This window comes from Sycon ciliatum, chromosome 10, assembly GCF_964019385.1.
Source record: "Sycon ciliatum chromosome 10, ocSycCili1.1, whole genome shotgun sequence".
NCBI lineage: Eukaryota > Metazoa > Porifera > Calcarea > Leucosolenida > Sycettidae > Sycon > Sycon ciliatum.
Genome location: NC_088652.1, coordinates 5,308,851 through 5,326,055, shown reverse-complemented (window position 1 = coordinate 5,326,055; position 17,205 = coordinate 5,308,851). Strand labels below are relative to the sequence as shown.

At 43.7% G+C, this 17,205-nt stretch overlaps 1 protein-coding gene across 1 annotated transcript in view; it reads left to right on the top strand.

Moving 5' to 3' along the window:
• Positions 1–17,205, top strand: part of LOC135825992 (uncharacterized) — a 64,550-nt gene that overhangs the window by 26,817 nt on the left and 20,528 nt on the right. Inside the window, exons 3-6 of the mRNA XM_065338625.1 lie at positions 5,788–6,258; positions 9,871–10,146; positions 12,706–12,990; positions 13,558–13,731. Of these exons, the coding sequence (XP_065194697.1) occupies positions 5,788–6,258; positions 9,871–10,146; positions 12,706–12,990; positions 13,558–13,731 (1,206 nt within the window). The remainder of the gene's footprint in view (positions 1–5,787; positions 6,259–9,870; positions 10,147–12,705; positions 12,991–13,557; positions 13,732–17,205) is intronic.

Genomic DNA, 17,205 nt, shown 5'->3' with positions numbered 1-17,205 from the left:
ATCCTTATACCGTACGGCAAAGACGTGACCCCCTGCCGTTTGAACGTAGGATGGAATGGAGGGGCATTGTTTCCCTAGCTTGAAGCTTAAAAAGCGTACCCCGGTTGTAACATCGAAGCCATGCTTTGTGGTGACTTGCCCGTATCGAACTGTTGAAGCGGGACTACCGTACGGTTTGAGAGCGTCTGTCAATGCAATGTCCGAGATCCAGACAGGGAGGTCAGATATATGCAGCTGGAGGATCGAATCCAGTACGTTTGAAACCAAAATAGTCTTATCCAATAGAGAAAAGCCCTCCCGAACAGCACGCTCTAGACTCGCAGTGGACATGAAGGTTACAATGCACTCATGCTGTGAACTTATCTGAACAGATGTGAGGTCGTTGTATCCAGCATCTCCCAGTGCATTCGCGACATCCATCACTTTGGTCCCCAGTGGGCAATCGAATTTCCCGGACGTCTCTCGCATCTGTTCCGAGGTCAGTGCCATCCATCGGGGTCTCGAGTTACCAGTGCTCGCCATGATTGGTGGTAAGGTTATAAGGGCACGCCCTAGATATGCTTGATAAGGATCCAAAAACTACCACATTCACAAAAGGATGCAGAGCTCTCAAAACTGCATCCGCTGTACACTGTGTTCGAGTGGCTACGGGAATTAAAGCTGTGTGGACCATGGCTAGCGCCAGACGTTACTGAAGTAACGTCTTCTGCATAGCTACGGGAATAACTGACTTTCTCTCCGGTGCACACCTGGAGGTTGAATAGCTCGTTATTATCAAAATCTCATATTCATCAAAACAGAAATGCGCAGCCGCTTTTATGCAGCAGACGCCGTAAGCTTACATACGGAGATACACTAAATATACATCAGGCAAAGCTCCGTATTGTATGTATGTATGTATGTATATTTTTATTTGAATTCGCAAGTACACACGGGCTACAAGCCCAATTACATGGAAGCGAATTCCATAATGAGGCCAATGAAGAAAAGAAAAAAAGGTGGAGGAAGGAGGAGGACGGTAGCAAAGCAATAGGGAGGACAATTCAGGACCAAAATCAACAATTGCACAAATGTGAGAGCACCTGAGACCGGGGGTACCTGTGGAGCGATAAAATGCCAAGGAAACAGAAGAAAGGAAATCACAAGCCAATACACGCTAAACTGCACTTGAGTTAGAATGAAGGGGAAAACCGGAGCTCAACAAAATATTAGTTCCGTACTGCTTCCGTATTGGTCGGGCAGGGATACTACACCTACAAACTGCCTATGTCTTACAAGGAGGCTCTGCAAAAGCGATTACCATTATCTTGCTGCAAAGAAAAAACTTCTGTGGAAAATTTCCTTCCATTTGATAATTTTTTGAAACTCGGATGTTGCGCCAATAACAAATGTAGAAAGGAAAAGGAAATATTGATACGAGTTAAGAATAACTCTCCATCGCTGTAACCAGATACTATATACAGTCAGAAACCCAAGTTGGGTGGTGTGCTGCTTTGCTGCTTCGAATTGTAGTTATACCACTTTGTCAAATATCCTACTGGTCTCGTCATAGTTCAGTAACAATCGACATTCTTTGTTCCGTTGGGACTATAGCTTGTGCTCATTTTCGTTGCGCTTGCCTTCCCCTCTTTGGTCTTTCCCAAATCTTTAACCTTCCTATTTGGAAGGCTGTCGGTTAGCGCCACGGAGATGTGTTGAAGCTAGGTGTGAGGACGTCGAATGTCTCAGTACTCTATCAGTTTTGTGCCTAGCTTTTGCACTTTCTGACTGTATATATGTAGGACTCAGTATAGAGTCCATGCACTATATGATGTCCAGCACCCTATATAGAGTCCATTGGTCCAAAATCCACTATACAGAGTCCAGGAGTCCACTCAGTTTTTATCAGCTTCATCCTGCCGCGCAATCCCCTATAAGGAGTACGCTTTTTCTACGAATCCCCTGTTCACAGTCCAGAAGTCCAGTTTATCCATTCACACCGTCCTGTGTGTTGTGCCCGAAAGAGAACAAACACATTTTCAGTTTTGCTTGCCTCGTGACAGCGCATTCCTTTCTTCACTTCAGCCATGGCTGCCAGTTCTGCTGTGCAGTTGCTGACAGTAATTTGTCTCGAGGTAACTAAGGAGGATAAGGAGACGTTCAAAATCAAATCTGGAAAGCGTCTTGTGATTCTCTGAAGACGTTTCATCAGTGCGCGGGATGAAAGCAGAAATTGCAGAACGAGAAAAGTTCAGCACAGTTCAAATCTGACGAGTCAGGTACACTCTTTTTCGTTCGACGCCACAATGATCCCCTGTTTGGCTGGCCATTGCTGCCAGTACGACGTTTGAATGGTTTCATCAGAGCGAGGGATGAAAGCAGAAAGCGGAGAAAGAGAAAAGTTCAGGACAGTTCCAATCTGACGAGTCAGATACACTGACACTCTCTTTCGTTCGTCGCCACAAGGATACCCCTGTTTGACTGGACAAGAGCTGCCTGTACCACCGTGTCAAAAGGCTGTCCAACCACATGGCAGGACGATGACTGAGGTAAGGAAGCTTTTACTGGTTTCGATTGGTCTGCTGTTCTGTCGTTATGCTTGAATTTGTTTCCATTTTCAAGGAGCGTATCGCGTTTGTTTGATGTTGCTTGAATGAATGCCCTAAAAGTAATCAACCACTTCGTAATAGTCCTCAAGGACCGCAACTGTGCAAGGACTTTGCATCAATCGTATAAGATCGTCTAGCTATCATCATTTATTATTATATTTCATGAGAAATGTATTTTTATCCCTGTGATAATTATGTGAACCCCACGACACTCTTCCTCTAGTATGATGTCAAATACAATGGGATCCACAAACGCAGTGCCAGTGTACTAGTAGTAGGAGGAGGATTGCTTGAATGCCAATGACAAGAAAAAGCTTCTCAAGCTAATACTCGTATTCCCTGAAGTAACCGTTTTGATGTCACGAACATGACATTGTGTCAGTGAAACTGCCTCGTGACAACAAATCGTTTCATTTCCATCTTGGGGAAGACTGACTGACAGCAACGCTGTACAGACTGTTTAAATCATTTCATTTCAATTTAGTTGCATTGAAGTGAAACACTGTGTGCACTACATGTATGTTGGTGTGCATGTGCGTCTTGAGTGTGCACAAACGATCTTATTCCTCGTATTACTAATAGATTATTGTCCCCACCGTCACCTGTTCACAGGTCTTTGAGTGGATGGATTTTCATTGAGCATCACATTCGTTGAGAACTTGGTAGTTGTGTGCTCCCATGCACCATTAAGGTAATAAGCGTATCCTTGTGCTATCTATTTGTTGCAGGTGTGCTGAAGCTTGCAGAACTGAGTGCTGCTGAACATTTGCATGGCCATGAGCAATGGTGAAGCTTGCTATTGCACTCTCAGCATGTGCTAGTATTATGCTGACCACTGCACTATGTTACTCTCTTACACTACTACGTGTATGTAAACGTACGTGCACCCGTCCCCGTATGCATTCGTTTCGTATAATTATTTGTTATCCCTCTTGACTTTACGTGTAAATGGGTGGCCGTTTGCATGGCTGTTGGACTTGCGTGTGTATTGTGTCTCTACTCTTTTCTTGGTGTTTTCTTGGCATTGTATAAGTTTGTGTGTGTGTGTGTGTGTGTGTGGGCGTTTGTGCGCGCGCGCACAATCATTTGAAAACAAAATGCCGAATTTTTGTGCACGCACACACACTTGCACACACCCACACAATGCCAAGAAAATACCTAGAAAAAAACCAAGAATCGAAAGAGAATAATGGAGAGCCCAGGATTAATTATTTAATAATTAATCCTGGGCTCTCCATTATTCTCTTTCGATTCTTGGTTTTTTTCTAGGTATTTTCTTGGCATTGTGTGGGTGTGTGCAAGTGTGTGTGCGTGCACAAAAATTCGGCAACACTACATGATTGAGATATTGTAATTTGCAGCGTCGGCGAAGAGACCACTTGATTTGAGGAAGGTGTTTGTAGGGTTTTTCATGTAATGAAGTGGCTACAGTGGCGCCTCAATACTTATTTTTTATCTTGATTGATGTAAAATGATGTAAAGGATTAAAGGGAGAGGCCGTTTTCTGCTTAATATTCACTGCTTAGGCCACCCTTTCTTTTTTCGTTGTTTAACGTCCGCGCCCGCGTACCTTTTTGCCTGCGACCGGAAAAAAAAAACAAGAAAGTAGTAGTACCAATAATATGCGAAGTTGTAAATACATGATTGTGTAGTTTCACAGTGTGTCGATCATGACCTTAAACTTATAATCTTGCCTCCCGGGCATGCCTTTGTCTTGTTTTCTTTTTCTTTTTTTGTTGGCTTTTAAATATCTTACGGTGTGTGTCCTAGTAAAAATCCAGATGTGATGAATTCATGACATGCTAACTCCATGCTATGTACCTGTTTTGTTGGATTCATCAGGCATGTGCTCCAATGTACCATCAACGAGTGTTGTTCTATGCCTGCAAGTGCCGTTAGACCCAGATATATTGTATATATCACATGCTTTACTGGTCAAAATGTTTGATTGGGGTTTCCAGTTTTTCCAGTTTCCAGTTTTTGGAATGGGCTTTTGTTTTTTTTCGCCCTCCCGCGTACCTTTTGGCGAAAAAAAGGAAGTTAAACCATGAATTAACAAAGGGTGGCCTTACAGCAGATCCTATGTCTAATTTCGAACTTGATAGGGGATGCCTTATTGCCTGGACTTTATACAGGGAGTGTTGTCCACATAAAGACTCTTCATAGTAGATTTCAAAGTTTGGACTCCGTACAGTTGATTTTGGACCAATGGACTCTATATAGGGGTGAAACCAATTGGCTGGACTCTATACAGGGAGTGATGTCCATCTAAACTTTGAGCTCACAGTTGATTCCAAGTTTGGACTCTGCACAGTGGATTTTGGACCAATGGACTCTATTATAGGGGTTGGACATTATATAGGGGCTGGACGCTCTAATGAGTCCAACATATAGTATCTGGTTACAGTGATAGAGAGTTACTCTCAACTCGTATCTATATTTCCTTTTCCTTTCTATATTCGATAAATGAGTCGTCTTTATGGTAGTTTGCCCTCCATGTGGTAATGTCGTAGAATCCATCTGGGTTTCTTGAAATGTCTGCAGTGTCACAATATCGCGCTTTCAGAACGAAACGGTGATTGTTCTGACGAAGTGTCATTCAACGACTTGACTGGTCGCAGTATTGCAGTTGCAAGTCGAGCAGGGTATGTCACAGAAGCTGCACCTACAAATTCGCTGCTAACTTGTTGAAAACTCTGAAGTGCTCAAGAAAAACACTTGGCTTTGAACTTTATCTGACTTTGAAAGGATGGCTTGAAACACCGCCAGAAGTGTATTAATTATAGTTCCTGCAATACTCTGTTCTTCGCTACCTTCTTATTCGGAAGAAACTCCCATTTGGATTTGCGAAGAAAAACAACCACCATTATAGAATCAAAATGAGGTAGCTCGAGGCTAGTGCCCAAAAACCAGGAAAGTGGACATAGTTCAGGGCTGTGGAGGCCCAATACAATGTAAGGCCGAGGATGGGAGGAAAGAAGGCCAGATGAGAGTCAAACTCAGAAGGGGGAGGAGACAATAGCTGAAGAATACGTTTACTGTGAGAATTCAAATATACCAAACAAACAGCAAAACGAGTACACAAACTCACGAATAAAGACCGGAGCACAGAAATAAACTGGAGACAGTCTACGAAGTTGGATCATATCAATTTTTTTATAAAGGTGTTTGTTTGGAATACAAACTGTCAATTCTGCAGATAACTGGTACTTATGTTCACAGGATCAAGAAGCATCGGGAAGCCTCCAAACACTTTACATTCCAATACCTAAGACATACGATGAAGCGTCTGCTGAGTGTGTCCGAAGAGGTAGCATTCTTGCAAATATCCAGAATAGATATCATGGAGAGTGTGCAGGAGACCTGCTTGGACCCCGAAACGGTCAGTGTAACAGTTCTTCAAGTGATAACTGCAAGACTTCCTCGTACATCTGCAAAACCAATACATGCAATGTGTGGGTTTCTCTTCAACGACCATCTCAATCCAAAACCTGGACATGGATGTTACCTGTTCCAATCTCAGCAAACAATGTTTCTTGGATTACTGCACCACTACAAGGAGGAGGTGGACGGAACGAATGCGGACATTATTTCCCCGAGAAAGAGAGTTTTGGAATCGAATCTTGCTCAATGAAGCTAAGTTTCTATTGCCAAAGATATACACCAAAAGGTAGGGATCTCATAATATGAGATCCCTACCTTTTGGTAGGGGTATAAACTATTTTACACACCCATTAGGCAACTCTTATATTTGCCTAACAACCTTTCCGTATTCACCTAACTATGCACTAAAGGGGCTAATATGTAACATTAATTTGTAAACAAAGGTTGTATAAAACTTAATAACCCACTAAGGCCATTCAAAGCACATTTTTCGATCCGTGATCATTAGCACAACTACCATAATACAAAGATCGCGATCGATGTACATTTCGTCTTCCAAAAACTTCGGCTTTGTTTTATTCCTAGGGAGACATGGCTCGGGTAGGCAATTACCACTTTGCGCGGTGATTGGAGGGTTTTATAGCCAGCTTCGGGAGTACGAAAATGTATAGAAAAAAATTGAAAAATGAAGAAGGAAAAGTTGAAAACTTGTGGTCGGGTGCTTTTGGCAGGGGTACATGGGTGCTGCTAATGGGGTTTCTCCCTGAAGCGCTCCATCTCCCGCTAGGGTCTAATGGGGTTAGCGTCCGTCGAGAGTTCCCGGCGGACACTGACACAACAATTATCTTTAATATTTCCTCGAAATAGACTTGGGTATGTGTTAAATAATCTTGACCCTTGCAGTTCCGAAGCACGTACTAGCTGGCATTACACGCGATATTCACATTGGGCACTAGGAATATCGCCTTTTTACTAACCAATATTGATATCACCCAATTAACCCTAGGACGGCCACCACTTTCAGCACTCCTAGAACGGCCAAACGGTGTCATTTGACCCCTGCAAACATTTCCATGTCCAAGACCTATGATATAGGTTATTATAGTTTCGGTTTTCAGTGCTGGCTATCACTAGCGGCATTTGTGATGTACACAACAATATAGCATTCACCCAGACACTATTGTTGGCTATACGCAACTAAAATACAATGTACGCGTAACGGGAATTGCGAAGGATGAACTCAATTACTGGCAAAACTTCAATTACTTGCATAGGAATTTCTTATAATCATAGAGTAACAATAACAAGCAATGTGTCAACGTCACTGGGCACATGAGGAACTGCTTTTCGGGGAATATATGCTTTTGGCATAATCGGATTACTCGACCGTCACGATGAATGAAACACAGCAACAAGTACAAACATGGACTGACTATGAGCATCGTTTTTTTTACCAAGCTGACACATATGCTGCTAGAGATGGTTTAGGCTAGTAACGATTGCATTTTAGACTCTTTCAAAGAGGTATACCCTTCTCCTCTCCTTGGCTGGCACATAACAACCAGATGCCATGACTTTCTACAAGCTTATTGACCAGTGCAGGAATGAGCGTGTTCCGGATGTGCATGAACTAGCAAAGGTCTGGGATATTGTGAAGGCGTTGATTCCTGTCACATCTATTCATTTATGTAACCGCCTTGCAGGAGGACATCTTCTGGAATAGTCTTTGTTGAGTAGATCCACCACATTCCATCGAAACGGTCAAGGGTAATTATCTCGTGTTTTGCTAGAATTGGACGATGTGGGGCTTCCTACTCTCACCATGTAAGACATATGGCTCTAGGTGGTCTACACTAGGCGGACCATTGATCATTCTTGCTACTTCTACCTTCTATGTCTACCATCTTTGCATCCTACAATGTAATCTTGAAAAACAAAATGCAATCCACGATTATTGGCAATGAGGTTAGATGGTAGTTCACTTCAATTTCCCAAAGTGGTTCATATTGCAACTCTTTATTCTCCAACAGTTTCTTGACCAGTAATGCACTGATGATGAAGTTATCAGTTATGACTTAGCAATCACCTTCTGCAGCATCTGGGGCCAATAAAGAGAGAGGAGGCATCCCAGCGGCTGCCTACCCGTTTACCCTGAAGCGGGGGAGGAACAGGTTTGGTTCAAGAGCCTTATTAGCTCGTCAAGTAGTTAGAAAAGATTATCTACACAGCTGCATCCTTGCGATAATGCGGTGTACCATCTCCAGGTTGCAGAGTTGCGATTCCTCTTCCTCAACACTATCCATTTATGGGTCTCCACCACTCCTGCAACTGTTTCTGACAATTCCTTGTCTGGACTATCCCGCAATCCTCGTCCGCTGACTGGAGGCTCGTAAACCTCAACACATTCTGAATCCACAGGTGGTACTCAGATGTTGTGACAGTACAATTCGCCCTCATATGACAGACCAGATCCACCACTGCCAATGGTCACTACACTTGAACATCTTTCAAAGGAATATAAAGTGGGCAATTTCGCTTTCTTGGTCATTAGATTCATGCATGGTCATAGGCTACATCTGTTCTAGCATTTCCTTCGCCGTCAGACCGCGATGGCTCCTCTGGGGCAATTTACAGGAAAATGAAAGGGAATGAGCAGTATCAAGGACATTAGCTGAAGAGTGTTTGTGTAATCTGTGCACTAATGGTTACCCGCCCCAAATTCGCAATTCTCGCCCGACGGTTGTATGGTGATCATATATTTCGTCCTGTATTCAGCGATTTTCCTGCCCATGCACCTTTCTTTTGTCTGGTTGGCATACGAGCAACTCGATATGGCCGACACCTTCGAAATGTGTTCATATTGTTTCTATCTAGCTGCAATAATGGCTTTTTATAGTGCAGGTGTCAAATGACACTGGTTGGCCGTTCTAGGTATACCTACTCGCCATTATGGTACCTCATCAATTACAAATCAAAGGTTTATGGCAGACGAAAGAGGAAGCAAAATTAGGAAAAGTCACAAGATTTGAGCTTATTCTGATTAGCCATATTTCAGTAATTCCAAAAGTTTGACTCGCGTGGTGTCAAGTGACACCGTTGGCTGTTCTAGGGTTAAGGAATTTCCAGCTTTTTCTCTTGGGCAGTAAATACGATAGATTTGACCAGGCAATACGGCAGTAGTTAACATGTGACAAGATATAATGCATTTTAGGAAGAAGAGCGAAAGCTGACAGGAAGATGGGCGCGATGGGAGTATAATTATTATAGTTCTGTCCCCACTTGAAGTTTTTTGCTCCTGCTCTTGAAGCAGTTGAGCGCTCTTGTCTTTGCTGTGTGCGTTATGCAGAGGTCCCTGACTTGTCAGTTTGAGCACTCTGGCAAGGTTCTGCATATACCTCCACCAACGTCCTTCACATCTAAGAGTTTCACGTTTCAGTCTTGTTTGCGCGCATCTTCCCCTCCTACTCCTATAACTTAGAACATTTCAAGTTGGAAGGTGGTTGGAGTGCGATTCCAATAGAAGCTCGAATACGTGCTAGAGTTTACTGGCAATTGGTTGTTGACCGTCAGTACTGTTCAACAGTGTCGTTCAATTGCATTGCATGAGTTGATAGCCAAGCAACTAATGTTGTTGTTAATGGACAATATAGCGTAACTTGCATTTCCTGGATCATTTTCTTTCCTATCTATATATTTTATATACCTGTTAAAGATTGCTGGAGTCTCGGTTCGAAAATCTGTTTGAATTCTGATTTTCTGGAAGCAGTCAAATAGTCCGTGCATATACAACTATTCTTGCATTAGAAAGGTGATATTCGACAAACTAAAAACCATTTACTTGTATATGTCTTGTTCACTGGTATTCCATGCGTTCTTCAATATGCTCTTTCCCCTGTAGCGCCCTCCGCCATAGCTGTCAACTCTACAGACACGCACATCTACGCACGCATAGTACAGCCTAAGATACTTCGACATTGGGTTTCTGATTTCTGCTTTCTGTACGAGAAAAATGGAACTGCGGCTACCCCGACGGTAGTGTGCGACAAAAATGAATCAACTGTTCTGTCAGGCCTGGCAACAAATACTTTGTACCGGATCAGAGCATTCTTCAAGACTACGATCGGACACAATAGCAGCATGTCCTCCGAAATCAAAATTGGAACATTGCCGAAAGGTAAGGGATGCGGTTACATCATAATTATACCGACAATCACAGGGTCAGGAGTTAAGAGTTTTGCGTGACTCTTTAAGGATTTGGTGAAATGAACATTCTTCTTATTGTTCCGGGCAAATTCGTTTTGCCACGATCGATTTCCTCAAATGACATTCCATGTCACGCCTCACATAATATGAATTGCTGATTCGATCTAGGGTATAGCCACAAATGTGCCCAAATTATTTCGTTGGCAGGGAGAGGTGTAAGCGAAAACATGAAAATACGATTACAGAAATAATCTACGTGGAGATAAAAATTTTGTTTTTTCACGGCTGAGCGTAGCGAAAGAGTGCAAAAAACGTATTTTTCACTCACAAATATTTTCGTGCATTTGCTCTTGTTCTGCGCAACTCCGTTGAACCTGCCATCGTGGTCTTTGCTTTTCCTCGTTGTAGTTGAAGTTGCCCGCCCACTCACCCTGGGTTCATGGGAGTCGTCCGCTGTTCTTCTTGACAATCTATGCCTATGTGTGTGGCTTATGATTATGACATACACCGGTTATTACATACCATTTCTTGCTATACCTATTCTTGGGTCCGACTGGCAGTGGGGCAGGAATTAATGAAATAGAAAGGTTTTTGGGCCAAAAGGCGTGTTTTTCCTCTAGCCCGGTTGAGCGGTCACGGCTAGGAATGTAGGGAGTCATTGTTTTTCAGGCGCTCCCCTGCTGCCCAGTCACCCATGCTCACCACTGGCCATGCTGTTCACTGGATTTCACGCCTTTTTCTCCCGCTTGCTGGCGGTTCTTTGATTATTATTATTGTGAACAGTTTCGCGTACTTGAGGACCAGCCTCTTTCCGCCTCTGTGTTCCTGAGCAATAGAAGGAGAGAGACAAAACTATACTATTATGATGATGACAAGGGAAGACATGGACTGCAAGGTACGGTTTACAAATCGACAATAAGCAAATAGCACTGAGAAGGATGGGCAACTTCTGTTTCGTCAGTGTTCACTGTGCGTTTTTTACGAAGGCCTTCCACACTTGCCTGTCGGATGCCTTCTGCCGGAGGCTCTGCAGATGCGGGCTCCCCTTGAGTGGCGTTTGTCTGTGGACGCAGTCTTGCTGGATCTGGGTGACTAAAGTAGTCAGAGGTCTTCCTGGCTTGGCTGTGTTCGGTGGATTGAAGTAGAGTGCCATGGCTTGTTGCGGTGGTGTGTCTTCGGGTAGGCGTAGGGCATGTCCCAGCATGGTCATTCTTCGTCTGTGGACTTCCTCGGAGATGGGCTGGCTCTGACATCTCCGGTATAACTCGATGTTTGTGATACAATTGGGGTAATGTAGCCAGCGAGCGAAGCGAGCGAAGCTGTTGCCTGTGGAACACGTCCAGCATGTCACTGACTGCCTTTGTTGATCCCCATGTACAGCAATTGTACAATAGGGTCGGCAGAACATATGCGTTGTAGAGGCGAACTCTGCGAGCTTCTGAGACATGTTCTTTGATGGATTTAGATATTTTTCAGCTATTTATCTATTATGTGGCTGCGAGTGTGGTTTTTTGCTTCTACTCGTTTCTGGAAAACCACCACGGTGGTGAGTGTGATTGCTCTGGTAGACCACTACCCCATGTACTGAACAGTCGCTTTGTGAGTGAAAAGTTTAATAATAGCTATGAAAAGTATGAATGCCGCAGACATCACCACGCAACATGACAATTTGTTCAAGGTTTGGTTTTGTGTGTTTCCAAAATCGATTTTCACGCCCCGATCATCAGTGGAAATACGGAACTAAAGAGATCAAGGGAAAAACAAAGGTTAAAAGGTTTCTGCACTGTTCATGCCCTTTTGTCACACTTACTCTTTATTTTAGTTCTCACTTTTTGTAATACTTACCACAAGTTACCCGTCATGTGTCACACTTCTTTGGATTTTTCACCTTTGTTTTTCCCTTGATCTCTTTAGGCCCGTATTTCCACTGATGATTGGAGCATGAAAATCGATTTTGGAAACAAACAAAACCAAACCTTGAACAAATTATCATGTTGCATGGTGATGTCTTCGGCATTCATACTTTTCATACCTATTATACGATTATAGTTTCTTTTTTTAACTCGGATGTGGAGCTTATTAAATTATTGTGAAAAGAAGAAGGACACAATGTTACGAGTTGAGGGACAGTTAGGAATAACTCGTAACATTTTGTCCTTCTTCTTTTCACAATAGTTTCTTATCAGTGTTATTTTCACGTGCATGATCCTTAGTCACTGCCTTGCATGCAGTCTTTTCCCTTGTCACACCGGGTGTATATTTGGAAACTATTCCATTATCACGTAGCTCAACATCATTATCACCTTACTTGAATCTATACGGTACCAGAGAAACTATGAGTGGACCTAATTGATCCATAGACTTGAACGCGGCAGTGCTAAATTAATAATAATAATAATAATTTGTGTCTTTCCCTCAAACTAACGAAGAATAAGAAAAATATGAATGATAATAATCCTTTGGTTAATTTTCTTCTTAACAAAACAATTTCCTTAGTCATTACACGTGATGTGGATGTGTTTTATATCAGCACCAAATCCGCCTCTCAACCCCGTCATCTCAAGTACTACTATCACGGTGTTTCTAGGGCAAATAGAAGAAGGCAACCTTCCCACACGCCAGTATTGTGTGCACGGAATACCTGCTAATGATCTGTCCGGGAATATGCCATTGGTACCAGTATGCAGCGCCTCGAAAAATGTCACCTTACCTGGCCTAAAACCCAACATGAGCTATAATGTCATTGCGTATGTTAGCAATGCCTATGGAGACAGTGACCAGTCCAGCTCCACTCGCATTACCACGTGGCCCACAGGTGAGGATGAATTTTGTTTTAAGCATTGTACGTAGCTTTGGATGTGGCTAGCACTTAGAAGGTCATCACACGAAGCAGGGAAGCGATATGGTTTCGAATAAGCCTTTCGAACCCTTACTTTCCAAGTCGAGTACAATAGTGAATAACACAGCAACCCGGTTTGAACAAAGTTGCAAGCAAATCCTTATAACCGGCACTTTGGAGGTCAGAGCATTTAAAAAATATCACTTATGAAATTTTGGAAAACTACCTACACTAAGTTTGAAAGTGTTGCCAGACATGATAACCTCTGTGTCAAGGTTATGCGTAAAATAGAATATGGATGACTTAGCAAAACAGATTATGAGTATTGCCAAGTGTTTAGCTACATGTTGTCAGCAATCAACGCTTTCTTTCTTCACAAGGTATGTGCGGCCTTAGCAAGGGCAGTGCAAACGCACAAAAATTGAAAACAACAGACACAATCTTTTTTTCGTTACACAGAAAAACGATATCGTTTTTGGTCTCTACATTGGTCACTATATATACATCTGAACTTGTCAACATTGTTATCTGCCAATTTTATAGTGCCATCTTCAACAACACCCCCGACCTCGGGCAATGAAGCAAGCACCAGCGGGATCAGTGTTGGAGGATTCGTCGGCCTAGCTGTGGCAGGAGTCCTAACTGTAATCCTGGCTGTAGCCATGGCGGCCAACCGAAAAAGGATTTCTCGCTGGTTCTCATCGAAAGATTTTACAGGTACACAATCCACTGTCCTCCCTGTCTTGAAGCCTTTGTGTTCAATGCACGGTCGATTCTTTTTCTCAGTATAAACAGCGCTAAATCCTGCAATGCCCCCTTCACTGAAGCTAGAAAAGCTTTTGTTTAGTCAAGGATTCCTGCCCTAAGAGATCCTAAAGCATAATATTATGATAAAGGCAATCATTACAATTAGCTGAACTGACATTTATTACAGGGTGCCACAGAGTTCTTGGCCATTGAAGAAAATGTGTTGAGTCACCTCCACCATTACACTGCACTTGTTAGCTGACTAGACCCTCCTGCACACAGCCATCCACATTCCGAGGACACTTCCTTAGACGATATTGATAAACTGCTTCAGACAGCTGTTTCGCTAATACATAGCTCATCAGTGAAGGTATATGTTGATTGATTTAAATATAGACCAAACTGATATTATAATTGTAAGGTTTCCACATACAAAACTGGCATAGCTGAGGTGATAACGCGGGAAAGTGTGAAGCACTGTTGACGCGCATCGGAGATGCATGCAGCGTTAGAAATTTGGCGCGGAAAATCAATCACTATGACTATCAGTGCAGAAATAACGTGCCAGAATCAGTGTACTGCGTAGCTAGTGAGAGTCTGAGTATCGCACTTGTCCGAGTGCCGTGGAGGCCGGCAAACGCCCCTCGCGTCAGAGCAATAAGAGGGACAAGACGAGTCAAGGGACAATCCGCAGGACGCAATACCATACGACCAACTGTTTTTTTCTACCAGCGTTATTGTACTGTCCACACACATCTGACGACGATATACTGGGTGAATGCCGCGAGGCCTCGCAGCGTGTCAGCGGCATTGGGTGATGGGCAGATAACAAGGTAGCTTGCGGACAACATTGGTGGCATGAATACTAATGAGTGCCAAGCGTTTTGGCGCGAAGGGCGACCAGTACAGTTCTTCAGGGGCTGCTGTGGCTGTTGACGTGGGCGAGTCGTGAGGTGTGTTTGCCGGCCTTCATGGCGCTCGGACTAGAGCCATACACAGACTCTCACTAGCTACGCAGTACACTTATTCTGGCACGTTATTTCTGCATTGATAGTCATAATGATTGATTTTCCGTGCCGAATTTCTGACGCTGCATGCATGTCCCATGCGCGTCAACAAAACTTCACACTTTCCCGCGTTATAATCTGAGTTATGCCAGTTTTGTATGTGGAAACCTTTTATAATAGCAGTTTGGTCTACACTTTAATCAATCAACATCTACCTTCACTGATGAGCTATGTATTAGCGAAACAGCTGTCTGAAGGAGTTTATCAATATCATGTACGGAAGTGTCCTCGCAATGGTGATGGTTGTGTGCAGGAGCGTCTAGTCGGCTAAGGAGCGCAGTGTAATGTTTGAGGTCACTCAACATGAACCGACATTTGTGTACGATATTAATGTAATGTAAAAACAGTATAATAATAATAATAATAATAATAATAATAATGACAGTTCGCATTTCACTCATTGCATGAGGTCAACGCATCTGTTAACAATTTCGAGCCAAGCAGCTCTATCAGAAGCAGATTGCACAGCATCCAGAAGCGACAGATTAATGCATTGTAAGTCTTTCTTGACAACGTCGATCCATCTCAGACGTGGTCGTCCTCGGGGTCGTCGTATGTCTGTTGTGTTGATTGACATTAGGAGGGCTTGGAACGAGGACGATTCTTCGCCTTCCCTCACTACATGGCCGAACCACAGCAGTCTCCGTTGCCTGCAGACTTGAGATAGTGGGGTCTGCTCGGTTCTGGCATACAGCGCTGTGTTCGAGATTCGTTGTGGGTACGTGATACCAATGATGGTACGTAGTTTTTTCCGGTGCCATACATTGACGACGTCGGTTAATGTTTGCGATAAGGTCCAAAGCGCACAATTATACAGCAAGACAGGCAATATCAGGCAGGAAAACTGCTTGCAAATGCCCGATTTGCAGCAGACACTCTGGCTGCTATGTCTTCTGCTGTGCCTAGCATACTCCCCAGCAGCTTCACCGATTTCCAGGAATCATCTTCCTTGGTCACAGTGAAATATTGAGTTTTTGCCACGTTCAGCTTCAGATTGTCATCCGAGAAAACGGGTTCACACACACGGACGGTTTCTTCCACAGATGATCGCTCGTTCTGATGGGCAGTGGTGTCGTCTGCGTATTGTGTTAAAGTTGCTGGTAGGTCTGACGCGGGTAGAGCTTGCTCTCGGATCCTACGCATGGAACCTTCGGCGTAAGTTATAAACATTATTGGTGACATTGGGTCACCCTGGACGACGCCGATGTTCGTTGGAAATGGTTTGCTTAGTTGTTTACCAAGCTTCGTGCGGGCTGTTGTGTTTGATACTAGGACTGCAGTGGTGGACGTTGGTGCGCCAGCAGTGGCTAACCTCTCCAGAGCAACCTGACGAATGACAGTGTCAAACGCACCGCTGAAGTCCAATAGTGCCGATAAATACGACCAGTCGCCAAGTAGTGCTCGCTCACACATCGTCCTGGCGTAAAAGACACCATCCGTGGTCGATCTGCCAGGGCGGAAACCAGCTTGGCTCTCTGCCACATATGACTGCACATGGAGCGTGTGTCGTCGGGTGAGTATTGACGTCAAGATCTTACGGACGACGGAAAGGAGCATAACGGGGCGGTAGCTTTTTGGATGTCCCAGAGGCTTGCCGGCTTTGTAGATGGGAACGATGAGGCCGCAGCGCATGTCGTCAGGACAGTACTCTGTAGCTTGAACAGCGTTGAAGAAATTCGTCAGCCAGGGTGCGAAAAGGTTTTTAGCTGACTTAAAAGCATCAGCACTGATACCATCAGGACCGACAGCACCACCAGACTTCTGCTTGATAATTGCAGACCGTACTTCTTAGATTGTGAATGGATCTTCCTCATTCGATTGCTGCCTGAGGTCGAGTGGCTGGCCATCAGTGTAAAATACCGATTCATAATATTCATTAAAGGCATTAAGATTCCATGAGATGTCTGCCATGATTCTGCCGTCTGCGTCAGCAAGACGCACAGGCGCAGCCTTCTTCCCAGAGCGTAGTTGGCGTAAGTTGTTGATGGCGTTGAAGTAGGACCGTGGGTCAGGGCGTAAAGCATCTAGTCGATGTGCAATAAAACGATGAAAATAAGAAGAAATGGTGTACATCGTCTCCACTGGTTTACCATTGCATGAACAAAGTACACAAATGTCGGTCTAGCTAATTTTATTGATTGCGGTTATCAAATTATTGTCCCCTCACCGTTTGCATAACATTATATTAATTTTAATTGGGATCGTATGGAGATAAAAATGCAGCTCTCTATCTTTGTTTCCATATTTCTATGCCTTCGTCTGCCTCTCAGAAGTTTTCTGACCTTTTGCTCTTTCAGCCTATACCTCTTTCTGTCAGTCTTCCCTTCTCTTTCTCTCTTCATCTGTCACTTACCATTTCTCTCTGTCGGTCTCTTTG